Source organism: Drosophila mauritiana, chromosome 2L (genome assembly GCF_004382145.1).
Source record: "Drosophila mauritiana strain mau12 chromosome 2L, ASM438214v1, whole genome shotgun sequence".
In the NCBI taxonomy this organism is placed as follows: Eukaryota; Metazoa; Arthropoda; class Insecta; order Diptera; family Drosophilidae; genus Drosophila; species Drosophila mauritiana.
This window is the reverse complement of record NC_046667.1, coordinates 6790914-6814721: the sequence shown is the minus strand read 5'-3', so window position 1 is coordinate 6814721 and position 23808 is coordinate 6790914. Positions and strand designations below refer to the sequence as shown.

Below are 23808 nucleotides of genomic sequence, written 5' to 3'. Positions count from 1 at the left end.
GAAAATAAATAAAATACAGCCAAAATGTTTAATTTTATTATATTATTTTTGCTTATTAATTCTTGTTTTTTTTATGTCCATAATTATTTGCAGCCCTGGTATCCAGTGCGTCCATGTATCGATAACAACTGCTAGCCGAAAAGCAAGAAGAAGAACCAAAACAATATTTAGTTAACGAAGCATAAGCAACTTTAAATCATTAAATAATGACTGACTTTGGCGGAGACTCGGGTGGCCGACTAAAGGGCGTAACTATAGTAAAGCCCATAGTATATGGGAACATCGCCAGATCCTTCGGCAAGAAACGCGAGGAGGACGGGCACACGCATCAGTGGAAGGTCTATTTGAAGCCCTATTTCAACGAGGACATGTCCATTTACGTGAAAAAGGTGCACTTCAAGCTGCACGAGAGCTACGCCAATCCGAACAGGATCGTAGTTAAGCCGCCGTACGAGATTACCGAGACTGGATGGGGTGAATTCGAGGTGATCATCAAGATATACTTCAACGATCAATCAGAGCGCCCGGTTACCTGCTACCACATTCTTAAGCTCTTCCAATCGCCTGTGGTCGATGGCGAGCTCACCTCTAGCACCACTATGGACACCAAGAAGGGCCTGGTCTCGGAGTCGTATGAGGAAATAGTGTTCCAGGAGCCCACCCAGATCTTGCAGCATTATCTCCTGCTTTCAGAACAGAGCGCCAATGGGCTGCTAACCCATGACACTGACTGTAACTATGAGCTGATTACCATTTTGAATGCTTACTCATTAAATATTTACTTTTCTAGTTGAGGAAAAGAAGACGAAAACGCTGGACAACATTGTGAATGTGAAACAAAAGGTCAAGGGGGAGATTGTTACATTTAAGGACAAGCTAAAGCTGGCACGTGAGACCATTTCGAAGTTCAAGGCAGAATTGGCGAAGGTGCAGAAGCAACCTGCGTGAAATGTGCACACATTCTCCATAGATATGCTTTCGATGCATACATTCTCTATCAAGAGTTATGGTTTAAGAATCTATATGTAAATTATTAAATATAAGACTGTAAAATGTTTTCTTTATTTTAACGGAGCTATCCAATTCTTGGCTAGTATAATATTGTTTGGCTTCCCAATTTAAATGTAACAAAACCGTTTTGGATATATATATTTTAAAATCGTATTGCAAATTACATATATCGATGGCTTTCGATTTGATCAGTGCAGTCTCTATAAACAGCTGAATCCATAATTCTTCATAAATATACAAAGAAACCACACGTCTTATTCATTGACTATGGTTCCCCTACAGTTTTTGAGTGTGGCATGGAGGGAATCCGAGGAGGACGCCTACGTAGAGGCCATATCCAAGTTGCAGGAACTTGAGGAATTGCATTTGGAACTGGACTACCTAAGCAAGAAGAACATATTTAAGCTATTGGCGCTGCCAAAGCTACTAAGGCTTCGTTTTGATGAATTCGAAGAGGCGGAGGAACTGCTCGAAAACATCTCCGAAATAAAAGGAGTGGATGTTGTGGCTCTTACTTGCAACGAAAACTTTTGGTTGTATCTCACTTGCAATCACTTTCGAAATGTTCAAAAACTGTGTATCATAAATGAAGGCGTCGTGGAGGGAATATGGAGTGCTCCAAGTTTTAACGAAACCATAAAGGAATTTTCCAGCTTGATAGAATTGTACTTGGAGGACACAACAATTTGGGGTACTGTAGCAGAGTTCTGGGAGCTAATATCCTATTGTCCTCCACTGCATCTCTTGTGTTTGGAAAACTACGAGATAGATGATGAATTCTTGGAGTTCAATGCATCGATAATCGACAAGGCACTAACTCACCGGAAAGATTGACTGGTTGTACATTTTGTTAAAACTCGTCGAGAAGAATTAGTAAGTCATTTTATTAAATTGTTAATTTGTTTTTCATTTTGTTTTATCATACACAAGATTGCTGAGCGCTTGCAACACCCTAAACTGGAGCTTTCCTTTAAAGCTATTAAAAATTCTTATACAAATTTGTCTGGTGGCCTCATAGAACTGGAATTTAAACGTATAACGTCGTAACTTTTACCAGGATTTGGTGTTTTTTTTCCTAAAAATATGTGTAGTTTTTATTTTAGCATTAATAAATATTAATATCACTAAATATTTAATACTTAATAAAAATCAATTTATTAACGAGTGTTTTTGAGTAAGTTTGAATATGAAATGAATAAATGAATTTGATCTGATACCAGATAGATTCAGTCCACTGTACCGCGATGAACCGATGAATTCGGAATCACCGGTTCGCCGGTGAACGAAGCAATGCATCTGAACCAGCGTCGCGGTTCCTTCTCCAGTTCCAGTTCCAGCATCCCCATGGAATAATAAATGTCATTGTTTATTTGAATGTTGAGTGCATGTGCTTGTCCGGTGGCTTCGGGGCCCGATCGAAGCCCGAATTAAAGATACAATGATTTTATGGAGCTGCGTCGTTAACGTGTAATGTGCATAAATAATTTAGGCCCACGATTCCACGCACGCACACAGACACACATATGTATATAAGCCATAAGTGATGCGCGATAGCCGAGAGTGAAAATTATTAACTGCGCAAACGCAAACGCGTTTCCCCACCTAGAATCAGTCTAAAATCCCATAATAAGGTTAGTCTTGCCACTAACTCCTAATACTTTGAGTTCAAATATTCACTGATATTTTCGGTAAATTTGCAGTGCCCCCTCCAATGACGCTGCTCACATCCTCGCTGCTGCTCTTTTCGCTGCTGACGTCGCGGCTCGAAGCAATTCCGGTTTTGGAGAAGTCCCCCGCCCATCCTGCCCACTCTGCCCATTCCGCACATCCCGCGCATCCATCGCCTGGCGTGCGAATTCTTCGCGCACCCGAATCTTTGGTGGCGCCCCTGGGAGACGAGGTGGTGCTAGAGTGCGAGACCAGTTTGCAGCCAGAGCGCTTCGAATGGAGCCACCGGTCTAGCAGATCTCCGGGAGCGGGGTTCAAGTACCTTAGGACAGGAACGGCCAAAGCGAATGTCTCCCAGGAGGCGGCCATCTCGCGACTGAGGGTGCTTGTTCGACCAGACACTCTAGGCGAGTACCGATGCGTTGGCTGGTTCGGTCCGCTGGTGGTAACGTCTACCACTGCCCGATTGGAGCTGGCCAGCACTAGCCTGGTGGACGCTCAGGAATCGGAAGCACCTCTCCAATGGCGGGTGTCTGCTGGAAATTCTGTGCTCTGGTCCTGTGGACAACAGGTGCAATCGAATCCATCTGCCAGTTGGTCCTACTTCCGAAACGGAGTGGAAATCAAATCGGAGTTCATCGGAACCAATGGAAATCTTTTTCTGAGCAATGTATCCTCGGAGTCCTCTGGCAGCTATTCCTGCCAGGCAACCAATCCAGCCTCTGGCGAGCGAATTCAGCTGCCCGGCTCGCTGCAACTACAGGTTACACCAGAGCAGAGGTCACAGAGTAAATCCCCACACTTGCTCAAGGGCCAGCCGAGCTCCCAAGAAATTACCATACGTGAAGGGAGTTCGCTGTTGCTGCTGTGTCCTGGAGTTGGCTCACCGCCACCAACGGTTGTCTGGAGCAGTCCCGATGTCGTGGGAGCTGTTAAGAACAAGCGTTCCAAAGTATTTGGACACGCCTTGGAGATATCCAACACCCGAGTTCACGATGCTGGCACCTATATTTGCTTTCAAGATAATGGAGTGCGGCCTGCGCTGGAACACTACATAAAAGTGCATGTCGAGCAGCCGCCGCAGATTGTGCGACCACCCTGGGCCGATCTCACCAACGAGGGCGATCGTTTGAAGTTGGAGTGTGAGGCCACAGGAGTTCCTACGCCAGAGATCTACTGGCTGCTGAACGGGCACAGCAGTATCGATGATACTGAGGCTGAGTTGTCCAATAATTTCCTGATACTGCACAGCGTCTTGAAGCGTCATGCCGGCTATGTCCAATGCTTCGCACGCAATAGACTTGGTGAGCACAGTGCGGGTACTCTGCTGCAGGTGAATCCCAAGCAGATTCAGGAACCCCGGGAATCGGGAGGTACACACCGGCCCAAGCCCAACCAGGGTTCCAAGCAGAAGCAGATGTATCCACCGACTCCTCCAAATGTAACCCGACTCAGCGATGAATCCGTGATGTTGCGCTGGATGGTGCCTCGAAACGACGGGTTACCCATTGTCATTTTCAAGGTGCAGTACCGCATGGTTGGCAAGCGCAAGAACTGGCAGACAACCAACGATAATATACCGTACGGAAAACCGAAGTGGAACTCCGAACTGGGCAAGAGCTTCACGGCTTCGGTGACGGACCTGAAGCCTGAGCACACCTATCGTTTCCGCATCCTAGCCGTTTACTCCAACAACGACAATAAGGAAAGTAATACCTCGGCGAAATTTTACCTGCAGCCAGGTGCAGCGCTGGATCCGATGCCGGTGCCAGAGCTCCTGGAGATCGAGGAATATTCAGAAACTGCTGTGGTGCTGCACTGGAGTCTAGCTAGCGATGCGGATGAACACCTGATCACAGGCTACTACGCCTACTATCGACCTTCGTCTTCGGCAGGCGAATATTTCAAGGCAACCATTGAAGGAGCCCATGCTAGAAGCTTTAAAATAGCCCCCCTCGAGACGGCCACCATGTACGAGTTCAAGTTGCAGTCCTTCAGTGCCGTCTCTGCGTCCGAATTTAGTGCCCTAAAGCAGGGGCGCACCCAACGTCCCAAAACCAGCACCACAGAGGAGCCAACACTGCAAATGGGGGACCGCGATACAACCACTCCCAGTCATAACGAGACATTCAATATGAGTCCCATGCTGACGGGAACAATTGGCGGCGGCGCAGTGCTTATTCTGCTTCTGATTAGCACCTGTTTGTGCGTGTGCCGGCGTAGGAATTCCAGAAGCCGGGGAAACAATCCAAACAAACCACGGATGGCGGAGCTGAGAGATGACTTTGTGCCACTGGGAAACTGCTCGCCCACCAAGCAGCGCCAGCGAACACGACACATCCACATCACCCTGAATCCACTCGCCCAGCAGCAGCAGCAGGCGCTGGAGGAGAAGAACGACACGGACCAGGATGCGCCCTATTATCAGCGGCCGTCGAGCTATGACTACGATCCCGCGCTGCGCAGAATGTCCTCCTCCTCGCTTCGTCGCTCACAACGCACGCTGGAACGTGCTGGCGGCAGCAATGGCTCCAACAACGGCAACAACAACAATCTAAATCAATCCGCAGAGGCGGGTGCCGTCGAAAATCCCGGCAAGCCGGGTCGTGTACTCATGAAGCGCCCCCGCCTGTCAAGTCGCTCCGAGAACCTCTCCTCCGGCAGCCTCAACAGCGTGGGCGTGTAATCGCAATCTCGTGATCTTTAGTCTGTGCATCCCTACGCCCGATGTACCATGCTATTCCTCTACCTCTGTTTTATCTACCACTTTGAATGACAAAACCTTTGCTGTTTGTACTTATACGAATACCACTTAGAGTTAAGGTACTTAAATAGACTTAACTAGATTTATGCATGCATGATCGTTTAAGAACATAGCATTATGTCCATTCTATGCTAAGTCTTCCATTTTTCGCGATAAGATCCAAATCTGTACTGATAGCTTCTTAATGACCTATACAAAAATGACAATAAAGCTTGTAGCTTCACCTTTTAACCTTAAACGAGTTTTTTAACATAAACATAAAAGATCTCAAGATCTCAAGCTAAAGGTTGGAAAATAAAATTGAAATTTAAATCTTTGGTATATTTGCGGTATATCAGGTGTTGAAACAGTATTTTTTCGCATTCAATGGTGTGGCGTTAGGGATTTGTGCGACATCCGATGGCGTTTGGGATTTAATAAGCTGTCAGCCAATAATTGGGTCGTCGTCAAAATTTCTATTAGAATCTTTTCTATTCCTACATATTTTGGCCGAAAAATCAAATGAAGCTGTTACGCTGAGGACGAAGCTGCACCAAACCCGCACCGAACGTAAGACTCCGCACGTAGGCCCCAGAAAGTGCGCAAATTTAAGCGGTTCCCTTTGTTTTCGCAGTGCCAGCAGCAGAGGGCCTGGTCCCCGAAAACAATAGAAATCCCAAAATCGCAACTGGACTGAACTGGGCAGGATGTCGAACCTATCCGTGGGCCAGATCATAATGGATGCGCAGCGCATGGCCAGTCGGGTGAAGGACCTGGACGCCTTGGGCACGGCGCTGCTCGAGGAGGCGGAGAACAACAATCGGCTGGTGGAGAGCCTTCGCCAGTATCAGGACGACATTGAATCACTTAACCGCATTTCAAACAACAAGACCAACGCGGACATGGTGAATCGCATTCAGCAGCAAAACATCAACAGCTCGGAGATACTCAAAGAGAATCGCGAGCTAAAGATCTTCATTGAGGACTACGAGCGCGCCATGGAGCTGATGATGCAAAAGTATCGCGAGCACACCGTCTCCAAGGTCCTGGACAGCAAGTTTAGCTTTAAGGAGCTGTACAACGAACGCATGTGGCAGGTGATCCGCGAGCAGCGCGAGAAGATCAACGAAATGGCAGCTGTGATGCAGCTAGCGGCCAGTGTAGACGACGGTGTCGTGCAGCGAGAGCTGCAGACCATATCCCAGCTGCGTCTGGAGAACGAAACGCTCCGTGAGCTGCTGCAAATCTCCAAGCAGTACGGCTCCTCGCAGCGACCGATTCGTGAGAGCGACCACCTGCTGGAGGAAAAGGCTGTGCAGACGGACAGTACGGCGGACGACTCCGCCGACGATCTGTCCATATCGGGTGCCTCGGTGGAAAACATGAACAACAACTCGGTTATCCAGATGTACAGCAGTCCGGAGCAGCCGGCTAAGGTCGCCGCCGCCACGAACTCATTCACCACTGCCCCAGTGCATAGTCAAAGTGAGACACAAGCACCAAATGTGACATTGGAGACGGCGCCGCCGGGGGAAGAGCCGTTGGCGAATGATAACAATAACGGACCTGCAGTCAACACAACCAGTGCGCCGCTGCTAGCGACGACGTCAAACGAAACTGTCGAGGATCAGGCGACAGTAGCGCCCGCAACATGATAGGTGCTGATGCGCAACGTTGTTGATTCGTTTGGTCTTCATTTGAATCGTATTTACTCACCCACTCACAAAACAGGCCGCGCACCAAGAGGGCCCACATAACCTGCATTAGCTCTTAGCGATTGATAATCTCTAAGTAATTTATACATAATACGCATTTCAACATATTGTCCATACGCATTGAGAACAATGAAGTTTATTATTTAAAACGAGGTAAACACACTCACACACACACAAATGTAATGTACAATGTACCCTGTCGATTTTATGGTTTGCTAAATAAATTCCAAAACAAATCGGGGAATAACCAAAGGAATGAGCATATTTAATTTAATATACAAATGTATTTCAGTAGTGTATTTAAATAAGATGTAACTTTGCTCTAGATTGCTACTCCGTAAGCTACATAATTCTTAAGATATTTCCATTTCTCAAATGATGTTACGAGTAGAATCCCATCTATTATGCGCCCCTCCCATGAATTGAATATTTTTGTTAGAAGGCTTTTTAAATTTGTCCATTCTAATCCCAGCCAAACAGACAAGCGGTTAAATAATTCATTGGATATGACTCATTGCTTATCGAGTAAGGCTGATCAGAACTTGATATACACGCATACTTGTGTGGAGTTTAAATATGAATAAAGTATAGCCACTAAAATTAACATTTGCCACAATGGTTATCGAGCAGAAGATTCATGATATAGTCATGTTAATTTTCAAAAAGTCAACTTATTACACAATGAACCAAGTTGAACAGAATCTGCCATGAGAATGTAAACTAGCAGTAATAGCAATAACTTTAGAAGCTTAAGATTCCAAAGGCAAAATATTAGGTTCACAAAATTATGAATAATCTGATAATTGTATTGTTTAAGTTTAATTTGGTTATTATTCAAAATGAGTTGAATTAGGAAAACCAATGTTTTGAATAGATATTATTGAATACTCCTTAGTCACCAAGTGTTTTTTTTTTTAATTCTTTCCAATACATTTTTGTAATTTCGATAAATATGGTACCTTAAGTGTAAAAGTAATATTATATTGATAGCCGTAAAGATTTATGGCTGAAACTTTCAATTGGCTTGGACTTGAATATTTTTGAATAATTTTCGAATCGCTCTCATCGATTCTCTGCGCGAAAATATCAGTTCTCTTGAGGAAAACACTTTTCTCGCACGACTGGTGGTAGTTGAAGCTTTCAGAAATAATTTAAATTTAGTTTCTCGTCGATTTTCAACGCGTTCGCAACCGAAAAAAGTGCCAAGGAACAGCGCCCGGTTCGCATGGCAGCCATCTATATAAGTATTTCGAGTGCTCGGGCAATCGACGGTTATATTAAAGCTATATAAATATATAGGCACATACATGCTGGCCTTTGTACATGAATGTGAATCGGGTGAAAAATTAAAAACTGCCTGGATCGCATGATTGATATAAAGATATATCCCTCTAATAATAAGCTATTGATCCAAATCTAACGATATTTCCGGAAAGTCTTGCATTTGAAAATCGTCTGGGAAGATTTATGGGAAGTGCGCTGCCATTTAGCAAGAAGAAAACTATGCTATTTTTAAAACACAGCCAATTTCTGTGGCCGTAAATGTTTTGTATAAAGTGATTAATAATGATCCAAAATTAAATCAACCAACCAGCAACCGAGTGTTTGTGTGTGTGATCGAAAGTGAACGAAAGGCTTCGGGGACTCGATCCCTGTGAGAATCTATGTACATCCCCATGCTCCAAACTGCTGTATAATCCGTGCCGAAACGCACTGAATCCCGGCGGTTACGCAACCATCGACATCCACATCCAAGAGGCTGGCCCCATTCCCCGTCGTCCAGCCGCAAATTATTCTAAATGCGGAAGTATTTCGTGTGAGTCCACTGCGTTCTAAATTAAGTCACACATTTTGCAAGTGCCAGCGCCGCCGAAAAACAGAGCGCCTTAGATGAAAATAGGTTAAAACGCTGGTAATTATTTATAAACGCACTAGGGATTTGCAACCATCGCAGCAGCAGAGCGCCGAGAGAAAGGAGTGGTGAAAGCTCCGCGCTTTCTCTTCGCCTTTCTCTTCGCATCTCGCTCTTCCTTCCGTTTGAGTTTTCATTTTCGCCAAAAGAACAAAAAACATGCGCAAGCGGCGGAAAATCGCCTGCGCGACTAGCTTCCACCTGAGCTTATCTCGCTCTCTTTCTACTCGTAGATCGCTCTAAAAATACTCAGATAGATGGATACATATTTGTTATTGTTTATATTTACCATTTTCATTCGATTGTTTATGCAGTGCAATGACTGAAGTGACAGATATGAAGGATGATTTGAAATTGAATTAGAAAAGTCAAAGTTTAAGGATGTGAAACTTTTTTTATTGGGAGTTTCATCTTTCTGCAATGCTACTAGTTACTTATTATTTTTTAAATATTCTAAGCAATGGTTAGATTGTAATAAAGGAATCGCACAGCCTTTATAAGAATGCCTATTATCATATCGTTTTAAAAGTACCATGAATTCCAAAAATCGATATGGGTGAAATCCACTTGGAGATTGTCTTTTATTAGTTATCTGTCTTTCTAGTTAATCAACGAATCGAAGGCATTGATCTACATCTGCACTTCCAACGTTGACAATAGCCATCAAACCAGGCAGCTATTCAATTTAGAACCAATGGCCAAGTGAATGATAACGAAATGTAAATGTTTAACTATTTGATGAACGTGTACAAAATTCCTTTGTCGATTTGGCTTAGTGCCAGAAATTCCACAGATTTGCGCAGTCAATTGGGTATTGGGATCGTGCGAAAAGTACATAGAAATAGCAAATGTAAATTTAAAAGGTTTTTAAACAAAAAAAAAAAAGAAAAAAGGAGTGAGATGTTACACATACCCTGTTAATTATAAAGTAAAGCTTTGGCTTGATAGGACTTCCACCCTTCAACTCTTGCAGAAAAAGAAAAGCTGATAAGTTGTACGAGAACAGATGCATCATCTGTACCCATCGCTGAAAGGCGACCAGCTCTGCCCACTCGGCTTTCATCCCCAGACTCGGTATCCCACGCGATGTAAGCGCTGCTTCCGGGATTACAAGGAGCATGGAGCCCGCAGAGCTGGCGAAGAGGTGGCAGCCTCCTCGCCCAACCTCTCCGATGCCCAGAGTTCTCGGTAAGTTCTTCCCGGGATTTCCAACTTTGAACATACATAATACTTTATTTGATAGACCATCTTCGCGGACGTGGACGTCAACTCAAAATCTTACCAGTGCAAACGCAACTAATGGCAATGATATAGGTATGAATGCCACTCGCAAAGGGTATAAAAAATCTATAAAATTAATTATTAAAATATAGACGATCACTTTTGTTTATTGTTAATCAGCGCTAGAAGCTAACTCAACTTTGTAGCTGAGTGTGTTCTCACAAAAAATCATAGTAATGGTATCGAGAACGTTAATTATATTGATCTGCATTAGAAGCTTAATATATCTAATAGAATTTAAGTTGTTCATCTTATTGTTTGTGTAGAATTAAAATAGTTTCAGTACCCTTGTCAATCAGTTAATGTTTGAAGTATTAAAAGTGTTTATGATTAATACATGTATTAATAAAAACTACGATTTCTCAATACAAATAGTGAACTAGAAAAATTTCTCCAAACTTTTAATTTGTCTGTTCTATACTTCCATATACCTTTTAGAAACAAAACAATATATGGAGTTTTTTAATTAATTTGGTTCTTAGAGTATTTTTAACATTGAGAAATGGTTCCTCTGACTATTAGTTATAGTAAGTTACTTAAAAAATTGTTACGAATCTTAATCAATGTGTTTGTCTACTTATCTCTCTCACTCTCACTCTGCGTGTGCACAAAAAACCACCGCCAACTGTGACATCTCTATTGCTCTGTGTCCGTCTCTTTCTCGCTCTCTCTTACTTTCACTCAACACTAATCTCTGCATTAAATGAACCGTTAATGTTAACTACTACCATGCAACGCGTGATCTGTACTGCGCTCCCACGCTCTCTCTCGCTCGTTCTGTGGCATCCGTTTGTCTCACTCTCACACCCACTGCTCCGAGTGGAATCGAACGCTAATTGCAAACTGCAACTCGCAACTTGCACCTGCATGCAACACATCTGACGCCCTTACTGAACCCAGTTGTCCACTTCAATGTAGAGCTGAGGAAGCGTCCGCAGTCATGGGCCTCCACGCCGGATATCGACGAGCCGGACAATGTCGCTCGCCGTCCGCCGTCTGCGGCATCCACCAGTCGAGCAGCATCCTCCGTCGAGGATCACGATGTGGCAGTCACTGTGAAGCTGCCGGTCCCACCGCGACGCCACACCACCGCCTTGGACATCAAGGAGGTGAGATTGGATTGGAGTGACTGGATATAGAAGATGTCTTTTACGCTCTGTGTGATTTGTATTTTCTAGGTGGAACACGCCATTACACCGCCAACCCGTGTCACATCCTCACCCAGTAAAACTTCAAGTATTCCAGATGAGTTAGTCATCCTATCGACAGACAGTCTAGCAGAGCGTGTCCGCAAAATGAATCTTCTCAAGAAGCAGCGCAGTCTCAACTCCCGGGAAAACAGTCGGGAGCGATCAGTACCGCGGAGGGAAGAGTAAGCCATTGCAATCTTCACGGATAAGCAAGATTATAATGTTAAATTGTATCCTTTAGAGAAAGCGAGTCTACAGCTACACCCACACCAGTGGTACCCGATCGTCCGGAGCGCAGCAAGTCGGGTACTTCCCTAAACCAATTGGCACAAGCCGAGCAGAAGCGAGCTGCCCTGCCGCCAAAGAAAGTGGCGGTGGCTTCCACCACGACGTCGTCCAGCAGCAGCAGCAGCACCTCCCTGAAAACCTCCAATTCCACATCCGCCAGTAATGAGGTGAAGGTCGTCACTTCCACGTCCAGTTCCTCGACGAGCTCCAGCTCGGTTCGTCGCAAGGAGGCGGATGCAGTGGCCAGCAAAGAAATCAAAAGACAAACCGTTCCCGCTGCATCGACATCCCACTCCAACAGCACCAGTAGCGCCGTCAGCACAGCATCCAAGACCCAGGACTCAAATGGCATGCAGGAGCAGATGAAGGCGCTGAAACTGGAGCTGGAGACGATGAAGACACGGGCAGAAAAAGCGGAGCGGGAAAAGAGTGATATTCTTCTGCGACGTCTGGCCTCCATGGATACCGCCTCCAATCGGACTGCAGCCTCGGAAGCACTTAATCTCCAGCAGAAGCTGAACGAAATGAAGGAGCAGCTGGACCGGGTAACGGAGGACAAACGCAGACTTAACCTGCGGATGAAGGAGCTGGAGAACAAGGGTAGCGAGTCCGAGCTCCGGCGAAAGCTGCAGGCCGCCGAGCAGATCTGCGAGGAGCTGATGGAGGAGAACCAAAGCGCCAAGAAGGAGATTCTCAACCTGCAGGCAGAGATGGACGAGGTGCAGGACACCTTCCGCGACGACGAGGTCAAGGCCAAGACCAGTCTGCAGAAGGATCTCGAGAAGGCCACCAAGAACTGTCGCATACTCAGCTTCAAGTTGAAGAAGAGTGATCGCAAGATCGAAACCCTGGAACAGGAGCGCCAAAGCTCCTTCAATGCTGAGCTTTCCAATAAGATCAAGAAACTGGAGGAGGAGCTGCGTTTCTCCAATGAGCTAACCCGAAAGTTGCAGGTTAATCAGCTTAGGTGATATCCAAAAGTATTTACTTATGAATAAACCTCTTAAACAACTAGGCGGAGGCCGAGGAGCTACGCAATCCTGGCAAAAAGAAGGCACCTATGCTGGGTGTCCTAGGCAAGTCGACATCGGCGGATGCCAAGTTCACCCGAGAGTCCCTGACGCGTGGTGGCTCACAGGAAGACCCCCAGCACTTGCAGCGCGAGCTGCAGGACTCCATTGAGCGGGAGACAGACTTGAAGGACCAACTGAAATTCGCCGAAGAAGAGGTAATACCCAATGACGCACACAACCCACACGATTAATCACTTGACCATTTTACGCGAAGCTTCAACGGCTCAGGGATCGCGAGCGAAAGCGTGTTAGATTCAGTTGTGGTACTCAAACTGAGGTGCCACTCGAGGTGGTGGCCTTTCCCCGAAGCACACAGACAGTGGCCACAGTTCAGAGCAATATGTCTACCAGTGTGGAGAACTTGGTGACCACCAATGAGGCTGTCACGCAAACTGATTTCGAAGTGCGCGATAGAAATGTTTCAATCGAAAGAGAAACAATGTCGTCTCCATTTGCGGGGCTCTTTCCGCCATCGTCATCGTCCAGAGTGGGACAGTCCGGTTCGCTGCTCTTTCCCAGCGCCATTTCACATGTCCTTTTGAGTGGAGCAGGTACCAAGAACCTCAGCCAAAAGGATCCCTCCTTGTATTCGATCCGATACAATGCCTTTTTTCGTGTAGTAACCATTTGTAGAACCAATTCATGTTCTTTTTTATTCGTCCGAGCTGTGCAAAACTATTTTTATCCTCGAAAACGATCTCTGAATGGGTTTACGAGTATTCGATCTATAATTTTTACTCACTCGTCGTTATTCAGTTGCAATAAATCACGTTTTTGTGTTTCAGGCTGAACATTTGAGGAAAAAGGTGACTCGTTTCGAGGATGAAAATGAGTCTTTGATGATGCAGTTGAAAAAAATGGCAACGCGCTCAAGAAGTACGAACCAAACAATACAGCGAAGTAGAGCCTTAATCTAACTAAGTACTTAACCTTAGTTCATAAACAACTTAATCAGGATTAAGTCATCCAAATACTACCGGCATGGTTGTCAGTCAGAATAACTCAATCATCGTATAATTTAATTTTCGAATTTTCCACATTAAGTGACAACTGTGTAAATTAACCACTTTCATTCAGGATAAGGTCACATAAATTCCATAGCTGGGTGACTTCTTTTTCATAACTGACCTTTAAGGTTTTTAACTTAACCAACTAACTAAGATTTAAGTCATTTGCTTATTAATGAATAAACCGAATCAGTTAATTGCCATTTTTTGCGGCTGCACATTTATTTAACCGTAACTAATCACAAAATCTATGTCCAATTGCTAGTAACTAACTTAATTCGTAATTAATATGTATATTTGCTAACTTAACAATTTATTTTCTCACTGTACCTCAGGTCGCAAGCTGAGTCCCACACCGCATCCTCATCGTTTGGCTCCCGAGGTCCATGCTGATCGCGATGAGGGAATCTCCGACGAGGATGATCCCGCCGAGCTGAGAATTCTCTTGGAGCTTAACGAACAGGAGGCCTCAATTCTACGACTCAAGGTGGAGGATCTGGAGAAGGAGAACGCCGAGTCCAAAAAGTACGTGAGGGAACTGCAGGCAAAGCTCCGCCAGGACAGCTCCAATGGCAGCAAGTCCTCGCTTCTCAGTCTCGGAACGTCGTCCAGTGTGGCCGAAAAGAAGGTCAAGACGCTCAACGAAGAGTTGGTTCAGCTTCGCAGGACGCTTACCGAAAAGGAGCAGACGGTGGACTCGCTCAAGAATCAGCTAGGTAAACTGGACACTCTCGAAACGGAGAACGACAAGTTGGCCAAGGAGAACAAACGGCTGCTGGCATTGCGAAAGGCGAGCGAAAAGACTGGAGAGGTGGATCAAAAGATGAAGGAGTCCCTGGCCCAAGCTCAACGAGAAAGGGACGAGCTGACGGCCCGCCTCAAACGGATGCAGCTGGAGGCGGAGGACAAGCTGCCACCACGCACCGCCAAGAGGGTCAACGACCTGACGCCCAAGAGCCATCTCAAGAAATGGGTGGAGGAGCTGGAGGACGAGATCAGCGAAATGCGCGTCATGCTCAGCTCCAGCGGTACCGATCAGCTCAAGGCCCTGCAATCGGCCAAGGGAGCGCTGGAGGAGGATTTGCGGAAGTGTAAGCAAAAGCTTTCCCTCGCCGAAGGCGATGTCCAGCGATTGAAGCTCCTGAACGGATCAAGCAGCAAGATCAGCGAGTTGGAGCAGAAACTGAAACGCGGCGATGAGGAAGCCAAAAAGCTAAACTCCAAGCTAAAGGACTTGGAGGACAAGGTGAAGAAGCAGGACGCCCAATTGAAACTGGGCGAAACAAGCAAGTCTACCTGGGAGTCGCAAAGCAAGCGGGAAAAGGAGAAGCTGTCCAGCCTGGAAAAGGACATGGAAAAGCAGGCCAAGGAGAAGGAGAAGCTGGAGGCCAAGGTCACCCAACTTGATGCCGAACTACTCAGTGCCAAGAAGTCGGCCGAGAAGAGCAAGTCCAGTTTGGAGAAGGAGATCAAGGATCTGAAAACCAAGGCCAGCAAATCGGACAGCAAACAGGTGCAGGATCTCAAGAAGCAAGTGGAGGAGGTGCAGGCCTCACTGAGCGCCGAACAGAAACGCTACGAGGAGCTCAACAACCACTGGGAGAAGCTCTCCGAGGAAACAATCCTGATGCGTGCCCAACTCACCACCGAGAAGCAGAGTCTCCAGGCCGAACTGAACGCCAGCAAGCAGAAAATCTCCGAAATGGACACCATTCGCATCGAGCGCACCGACATGGCTCGCAAGCTGAGTGAGGCCCAGAAGAGGATCGCCGATCTCCAGGCCAAGGCCCTTAAAACAGTCAACGGCAATGGGGCGGAGTACGAGCGCACCGTTCTCAAAAACAAACTGGCGGAGAAGGAGCACGAGTATGAGCGCCTGCGTCGCGAGAATGAGATGAACATCGACCTGGTCTTCCAGCTGCGCAAGGATAACGACGATCTGAATGGCAAGTTAAGCGACTACAACCGGATTGAGCAGGCGCAATCCTCGCTAAACGGACACGGAGCGAGGCGCGAGGCAGAGATCAGGGAGCTCAAGGAACAGTAAGTGGACTTCTTTTCAAAGATTAGACAAAGAAATGTTAGATATTAGACTAAATTTGTTGAATTCGTGTTCTTTGTATATTACAGATTACAGAGCACTGAACTGCAGATGAAATCCGAAGTGGCCACAGTTAGACTTCGCTATGAACAACAGGTGAAGAACCTGAGCGGAGAATTAACCTCAATGCAGGTAAAAACATTTATATATATTATAAATTTACAAGATCACACATAATAATATCCTTAAAAACAGCGCCAATGCGAACGTTTCAAAAAGGATCGCGATGCATTCAAACAGATGCTGGAAGTGGCCCAGAAGAAGATTGGCGACCTCAAGGCCAACAATACCGGAAGACAGAGTCGCGGCTCCATGCACAGCAGCGATGATGATGATAAGAGCAAGATTGCCTATCTCGAACAGCAGGTATGATATCAGTTAATACGCTACCTTTGGCACGAAGCTAATGGATATTTTCGATTGCAGATTGGTCATCTGGAGGACCAGCTGGTCGAGTCGAGGCTGGAGTCCAGCAAGATAAAAACGGAACTCGTATCCGAGCGCAGTGCCAATGAGATCAAGATATCAGAGATGCAGTCGAAGCTCAACGAGTTCGAGGAGGAGCGAGTCATCGGCTCGGGCAGCACCAAGCTGCCCGGCATGAAGACGAAGCTGGAGCTGTCCTGGCAGAAGGAGCGTGAGGATCAGCAGCGGCTGCTGCAGGAGACCTCCACTCTGGCGCGAGACTTGCGCCAGACTCTCTTCGAGGTGGAGCGGGAGCGAGACAAGGAGCGGCTGGAGTCGAAGCGCAAGCTGGACCAGATCAAGCGGGCCACCGAAGAGGAAATGGAGGAGGGCCGCAAGAAGATCGCTGAGCTGCAGTGCGATCTCTTGGAGCTCCGGGACGTACACGCAAAACTGCGGACCTCCAACGAGAAGCTGAGACGAGAGGTCAGTGTTTTATAAAGAATACATTTTAAATATTATATACTAGAATAGATTAGATCAGTATATACAACATCAAAAATGATTTTCAACATAACCATTATTATTACCCCAGGTGGGACTTGAACCCACAATCCCCGGCTTAGGAGGCCGGTGCCTTATCCATTAGGCCACTGGGGCTTGTGTAACTGTCTATAAGCATGCTTACATAAATTACAAAATATTTGTACATATTATTAATTACGACATCTGTTGGAGAAGTGGTTTATGTCTTTTGACATTGTTATAATACGCTTCCCTAATGTTTAATTCCAGCGTGAACGCTACGAAAAGGAGCTGATCAAGCGGCGCATGGAGGCAGATGGCGGAGACCGTAAGGTGGGCGCCCTTTTGCAGACCGTTGACGAGCTGGTGAAGATAGCTCCCGACCTGAAAATGGTTGGCAGCGGCGGATCAGCTCGAAGCAGCAGCAGCTCCGGCTACGACAAGAACTTGCGACCGGAGCAACCCAATGTGCGCCGCAGTCGCTCGCCTTCGCCCACTCTGAGCAGTTCCCAGATCACCAGTGTCCTGGCCAGACTAGCAGAAGCCTCGGAGGAGCTGCGCAAGTTCCAGCGGGTCAACGAGGACGAACAGGAGCGCAGCCGGATGAGGAGGAGCAATCTGCGTCGGGCTGCTTCGCAGGAGAACGATCCGCATGGCAGCACCAGTTCGGTGGCCAGTGCGGCAGGATCACAGCGAGGCGGTGGACGCTTGTCCAGGAACTCCTCCAACAATGGCAGTCTGATTCGGAAGAGCCTCTCACTTGATCACTCCATACAAAGAGATCAGGTAGGCCAAACAGATTCATTCAAGCTATGTTCTATGTATTTTATTCAATAACTTTGATACTTCTTGCAGAATATTTGGCGACAGGACGATGGTAGCGTGTCCTCCATGCAATCCATAGATTCTGAACTGGGTGGCCTGGTCAGGGACTCCAGCTTGGACTCCCGCCTGGACTCGCGGCTATCCGGTGGATCCACCCAGAGCGACATACCTCGAGGACCGCGCAAGAAGAAGAAGGGCATCATGGGCAAGCTGCGCAGCCTGACCAAAAGCAGTCGCAATTCCGAGAGTGAAATTTCAGTGAGAATTAACCACAACTATAAGCATTTAAATGCTGATGTACCTATTCCGTTTGCAGATTCAAGGATCTGACTCGGACATCAGCGTGGCCAGCGACATGAGATCGAGCAAGAAGGATCTCCGCGGCCGGCTCTCCGGCATGTTCAAGCGCTCCGGCTCCGCCTCTCGCAGCGAGAGCATGGAACGTGCCGGTTCCGACCAGAGACCCGTGGCCGTCACCGTAGTGGGACATCCAGATGGACCGCAACCTCGCGAGCCGCCGCCTGCCAATTCCCTCACACCCAGACCAATACGTTCTGTAAGATATCTAGATTGCAACTAAAATCCCGTCGGACTCTAAAAACTGGTTATCCATTGCAGATCCCCAAACCACCGAGCGCCGGAGCACCCACCACACCAACCACAAGACGACGCGTAGCCAAGTAGTGACCATCGGTTAATAGGTTTCAATCTCATAGGACTCATTCTAATCGTAGCTGTAGACGTTCGAATAACCCTCGCTCTCATTGGCTACCGAATTGCAATTTGTTCTCATGCCAAGTCATCATAATTATTTGTTGTTTTTAAATAGTTTAATACATTTTTATTTGAACACTCCGCCGAAATAAATTCATATTTTTCAAATAATTCTTTGTGACGCCTGTTTCTATTTCTATGTGGAAAAAATTTTAAGTATTTGATATACTATATTGCATGTAGGCAAACCTACATTTATGTAAACCAGTCCAGCGGATAGTAATCCCATGATGATTGGACAAGATGCATAGAAATATGCCCAATTTGTGGTCGGGCCTTCCAGGTGGGCACAGAAATAGGTCACCGAACCAAGAAGAAAGAGCACGACGAGCTCCAACATTGGGATCTGGGCAGGATTCCTTTAGTTTTTCACACGAAAATCAAATTTTAGCTGTCATTCGTATTTCGAGTTCCTAAAATACGTATCAATCCCAGGAATTATCGAGCGGCACAAGACTTAAATAAAAAGATTGAGTGACATTTATTCTATTTACTTGCAATTTATGTATATATTCAAAGTATTTTGTTTTGCTTAAAACTTGTTTTACTTTCATGTTTTGTTTGCTTTTCTTTACACACTACATTAATTTTGTTCGTTAAATATAATTTCAAAATGTATAATTAATTTGTTGTAATTCATTTATTGTTTTTTACTCCTCATGTATTTTGTGTGTTCTTTCTCAAATGATTTCAACGCAAAACAATTTAGTTAAAAACCTTTATTCGGGGTTTTCTAATAGACCAATCCAATGTGCAAACGAAGGGGTTACAAGTTTCGATTTGATGTCATTTTGAGTACGTGGCATGTTCAAATAAATCAAATCTATTGACTGAATAGCCCTTTAAGGATACAGGACAAAGGATACAGGATACGGGATACACGGAGTAAGGGAAGAATATATGTATGTGGCTTATACGCAATTCCAGTGCGAGAAACGAGACGTATGTAGGGGGTACGTTGCATTATTTATTTGTTTAGTAATTAGTTGTTACTTAGCGCTTTTGCGTTTCATGTTTGCTTGTGTTACATTTATACATTTATGCGAATTTGTTTGGGGATTAACTTCTGATCGGTTTTCAGCTTCCGTTTCCTGTTCTTCTTCTTTTCATATTTAGGATGTGTGAGTATGTGTGTGTTTGTCTGCGTTTGTGACTTGCACCAGAACTTGTATGTATATTTATAAACTTTTGTATGCAATGTTTATTGTTGGTTTATTTAGTTGCTGAATTCTCTTTTGTCGCTTGAATGCTGTTCGGTTGTTTTAAAAGTTGTTCGATTAAGTGTTTAGCATTATTAGTAACAATGTCCTTACTTGCGGCTCTTATTCTCGTTTTGTATGTTTTAAATCCTTATTTCCTTTTTATTTTTTTTCGATTTTTGTTTTGATATTACTTAGGCACTGTGTTCGTATTACATTAAAGAATTAATTTAAAATTTAAATTTAGGTATGTATAAATACATTGTAAAAAATTTCTTTAAGTTTACCGTAAACTAAAATCTTGCAACGCTATATGTATTTCATTTTCAAGTTCTCCTTGTTACTCTCAATATTTTCCTTTGTTGATGTCCTTGTATGTATCTATGTATGTAAGTTAAGTTAAGTTAAATCCTGACGTCAATGTTTATTCTTAAGCACTGTACCACGATCGCCCAGCTGCCATCAAATGCTTATGTTAAACTCCTATTTATTCCCTCACCATCTCGGATCTAAAAGTACGTGTAGAAAAGTTTATGAAATTATGTCAAAATGAAAGCTTGGAAAGTGACAAAACGTAGCTTCCTCTCCAGTTTCCCTTCAAGTTTCCGTTTCCGTTTCCCTTACATACCCAAGTCGCAACACTTATATGCCTAAAATCGTTACAATCTGGTTTACAAGTAAGTCCTATATATGTATATGCAGTTTTAGGAGGTTTCTATGTGTCTCTGGGTTACTCGTACCTAAGTACAAATAACTTTTTCAGTATCAGTTTTAGATTCCAGTTTCCTTTTGTTTCTGTACGTAAAAAATTCAAATTCATCGAAAGTTCTCTTTTTGGCTAACATACGCTTAGTCCTTCGTCATCTTGATTCGGTTCCATTAATCTCTTAATTTGTTGACTTGTAAATTTATATTAAGTAGTCTACTTGATTTCATAAAATCAACATAAACGAGGAAATCAAATGCACAGAGCTGGCTAGGATAGTAAACTCAAAAGAATGCAATTTGAGTGCAATTTGCGTGTGAACAAAAACCTTATACGAACTTATTTTGGTAGCCTATTCATCAGTGATTTATTCGAGTAACGAGTTGTAGTTTCGTGTTTTAGCCTTTTTCTGTTCAACATCTCGTCTCGTTTTAAGCTGCTCCATTACCATTTTGTTGCCTTTTCGTTTACAGTCTCAATTTTGTTGTTTTTTTGCGATTTGTTTTATTTTGGTTATTTTGCTTAGTTTTCCTCTTTTTTTCTGTGTTTTTCCGTATTTTTGTCTATTTTGTATTTATTATTATCCGTTATTAACTACATACAAATTAGTTTTTGTTCACTATTCTCTGCATTTGTTACATTTTAAAATTACCATATACATACCTCGTTTCGAATTTTTGCTTAAGAACGAACGAAAGTCGGGCTTTAAAAGGGATGAGTGTGCTGTTGTTTAACTTAGTAATACATCATTTGTCTCTTAACTTGCAGGCATTAACAATTACCATTCATTGACTGCTCTTAACCGAGTACGAATTTCATCCTACACAATGATCGGGAAACTTTTACTATACTTTTACGATAGGAACGGAAATCATAAGTCATAAAAATTAATCAAATTCATATACAGCTACAAAACATGCCACCCACATACATGTGTACATACATATGCCTGTTGATCTTTAATCTTATTGTTTTCATCTCATTTCATTTTGTTTATTTGGTTGGTCTTCTACCTCTTGTCCTATATAAATTTAGTCATTACAAAAAGGTGTCTTAGGTGGAATCGTTTTGTCTTAGGAATTTAGCTTAGATATCTGTTAAACCTCATCTTATTTCAAATCATTCTAGTCTTTAATCGCTAAGTGTACTTCATTACATAAAAACAACTCTCGTTCTGAGGGATTAGAAAAGCCTGGTAGGTCTCGGGGATATGGGAAAAAAACACATTCAAAATTCTAGCCTTCTAGCGTTATCAGAAGTGTACCGAGTTTTGTGTTCTCTTATTTTAACTATGGGTACCAGTCGGCATATCCGATTCGTAAACAAATTCGAGAAAACTTAAGATCGAAAGTATTGATAAGTATTATTAAGTTCATTTCTCTCTTCACCTAGATCTATTTGTTAGGCATATACGTACGTAGAGCTATACAATGTATACAAAAACGCATTCTGTTCAGTGATTTTGGTTTGCATTTGGCGCATCATTCGTATGTTAGCTTATCAATATGTTAAATAATATAACCCTTACATTATTGTTTCATTCATGGTTCCAATGATCTCTTCACTCGAAGCGTCGAAAAGCCGAAACCAATCTGATAAAAAGAAACGCAACAAAAAAAAATAGACAACACAAATGTTCGATAAGCTGTAGAAATCAAAACACAAACGATACACAATTCTCGATAATAATCAATCATCGCGATTTTGTCAACCCGTCATCAATTGGCCAATAAGAAAACCAACAATAATGAAGGAACAAAAGCCATATACACAAAATGACATCAAATGGGAACGAAAAACTTAAGGAAATAATCCGATTAAAGGTGTTTTATCCGCTACTCTGCTGAATGTGAATCCTCCGGATGTCTGGACATATCGACTTCCTTCACCTATGTTGCACTTGGACTTTTGCTGCAACGTTTTTTTGCTCAGTGTATTCATGTGTGTGTGGGTGTGTGTGCTGACAAACATTTACACTTAATTTTAGATTCTCTTTGTTTTGTCTCTGCTTTAGCTTGAAAGTGCAACACTTTGTTTAATACAATATTTAAATTTATTTTACCGTTTAATCGTTATATGTTATAATTAATATGTATATAGTATATATAGTTGTATATAGTAGGTTTATTCATATATATTCTTGTTTGTTTATTACGTTTACGATGCACATATATTGTATGTAGTTCATTTGAATAGGTTTTTACGTTTATGTTAATAAAAAAAACAATCTATGTTGTATTCAACTTTAAAATAGAGGTTCGAAAAATGAAATTGTTTTACAATTAACAGTCAGTGTATCTGTTTTGTCTTCTAAAAAATGTCTAATCGCTCGAATTAGTTAATAATTTTACGTTAACCTCCACTTCACATGTTAATTTTTTTCAGTTTCTAATCTTAAATCGGTTATAGCAATAAAACGGAAATCATGAACGGGTATATAAACCACCAGAAAATAATAGTGTTCATCTTATTAAATTACATCAGGTTGTTTTCGTAATTCTTTCTCATGCACCGCTGCAAATCCAGATGGTATTAATGGATCCTGCGGCTAATTTTACTGGAAATGCCGATCGAAATATAAAATTGACCAAAGTCAAAAGCATTTCTTTCCATACATGTACTTCAAACTCCTTTGCCGATCGATCAGCTGGTCAACTGATCCTTACTCACGCCACGCCTTCATCTCGCCGCCCACTCTCTGACCTCAATGTGACCTCGGCGACAACACTAACAAAAAAAAGGGACACATACAAGCACAATCAGCCACGCACACCGTTACAAAACGATACAATAAAAAAGAAAAAGATTGAAATTCAATGAATTTTCAAAGATTTTGTTTTTTTTTTCAAAAATCGAAACGTTTTTCACACGTTTACTTTACTTGTTTACTCATTGTTTTAGCGCTTTTGCTTTTGTTTTGTGTTGGTATTTTTTAAAAATTGTATAATTAGTTATAAAATGTAAGCATATGTATTTGTAATTTAAACAAAATTAAATTAGGAATTTATAACTGTAGGATTTGTTTTGTTGTAGTAGAGTACAAATTATACGAAGAACACTAAGCAATAAATCACCGAAAAATAAAGTAAAGTATTTGTATTGTATATTGTAATTAAATGTATGTATTGTAAGTTGATTTGTTGTAAATAAACAAATTAAAAATTAGTGTATGGTACTTTAATAGAAAAAATTACTTCATATTTTATAATATATGTGTATGGTAAATGTATTAGCATATAATATGTATGTTTCTCATTTTGTTTTTTGTTGTTTTTCATCATTCTTTTTGTAATAATAAATTGTAAAATCGCAATCATTAATCATCATTAAAATAGTTTACTTTCATCTTGTTTTACACACAATGCACGCTTGTTTAGTGAGCGAG

At 43.3% G+C, this 23808-nt stretch overlaps 5 protein-coding genes and 1 non-coding gene across 8 annotated transcripts; 4 read left to right on the top strand and 2 right to left on the bottom strand.

Moving 5' to 3' along the window:
- Positions 1-128: 128 nt before the first annotated feature.
- LOC117150588 (YEATS domain-containing protein 4) lies at positions 129-1070 on the top strand. Its single transcript, XM_033317544.1, has 2 exons — positions 129-732; positions 791-1070. The coding sequence occupies exons 1-2, from the start codon at positions 207-209 to the stop codon at positions 946-948; spliced, it is 684 nt and encodes a 227-aa protein (XP_033173435.1). The 5' UTR covers positions 129-206; the 3' UTR covers positions 949-1070.
- A 1258-nt stretch (positions 1071-2328) lies between these two features.
- LOC117143787 (interference hedgehog) lies at positions 2329-5674 on the top strand. The gene is made up of 2 exons (XM_033308631.1): positions 2329-2642; positions 2712-5674. The coding sequence occupies exon 2, from the start codon at positions 2723-2725 to the stop codon at positions 5363-5365; it is 2643 nt and encodes an 880-aa protein (XP_033164522.1). The 5' UTR covers positions 2329-2642; positions 2712-2722; the 3' UTR covers positions 5366-5674.
- Positions 5675-5839: 165 nt separating this feature from the next.
- On the top strand, positions 5840-7393 carry LOC117150240 (FGFR1 oncogene partner 2 homolog). Its single transcript, XM_033317034.1, has 2 exons — positions 5840-5992; positions 6057-7393. The coding sequence occupies exon 2, from the start codon at positions 6130-6132 to the stop codon at positions 7075-7077; it is 948 nt and encodes a 315-aa protein (XP_033172925.1). The 5' UTR covers positions 5840-5992; positions 6057-6129; the 3' UTR covers positions 7078-7393.
- A 904-nt stretch (positions 7394-8297) lies between these two features.
- LOC117140792 (trichohyalin) lies at positions 8298-18610 on the top strand. 3 transcript variants are annotated; one of them, XM_033303906.1, is made up of 16 exons: positions 8298-8953; positions 10023-10237; positions 10293-10363; positions 11231-11439; positions 11509-11702; positions 11762-12761; positions 12824-13036; positions 13096-13432; positions 14224-15931; positions 16019-16121; positions 16185-16355; positions 16416-16880; positions 17190-17705; positions 17775-18002; positions 18061-18300; positions 18363-18610. In XM_033303906.1, the coding sequence occupies exons 2-16, from the start codon at positions 10056-10058 to the stop codon at positions 18426-18428; spliced, it is 5703 nt and encodes a 1900-aa protein (XP_033159797.1). In that variant the 5' UTR covers positions 8298-8953; positions 10023-10055; the 3' UTR covers positions 18429-18610. The 3 variants fall into 3 exon arrangements, with proteins under 3 accessions (XP_033159797.1, XP_033159790.1, XP_033159782.1); XM_033303899.1 differs by lacking the exon at positions 13096-13432 and adding an exon at positions 13667-13757 and having other exon boundaries at positions 8299-8953; positions 11249-11439; positions 18363-18608; XM_033303891.1 differs by lacking the exon at positions 13096-13432 and adding an exon at positions 13667-13757 and having other exon boundaries at positions 8299-8953; positions 18363-18608.
- Trnar-ccu lies at positions 16982-17054 on the bottom strand. Its single transcript has one exon. It is a non-coding gene; the product is annotated as a tRNA-Arg (tRNA).
- Positions 18532-23478, bottom strand: LOC117140839. Its single transcript, XM_033303964.1, has 2 exons — positions 18712-23478; positions 18532-18654 (listed from the first exon to the last, which is right to left on the bottom strand). Exons 1-2 carry the CDS (start codon positions 18856-18858, stop codon positions 18649-18651), a joined length of 153 nt encoding a protein of 50 aa, XP_033159855.1. The 5' UTR covers positions 18859-23478; the 3' UTR covers positions 18532-18648.
- Between the last annotated feature and the right edge of the window lie 330 nt (positions 23479-23808).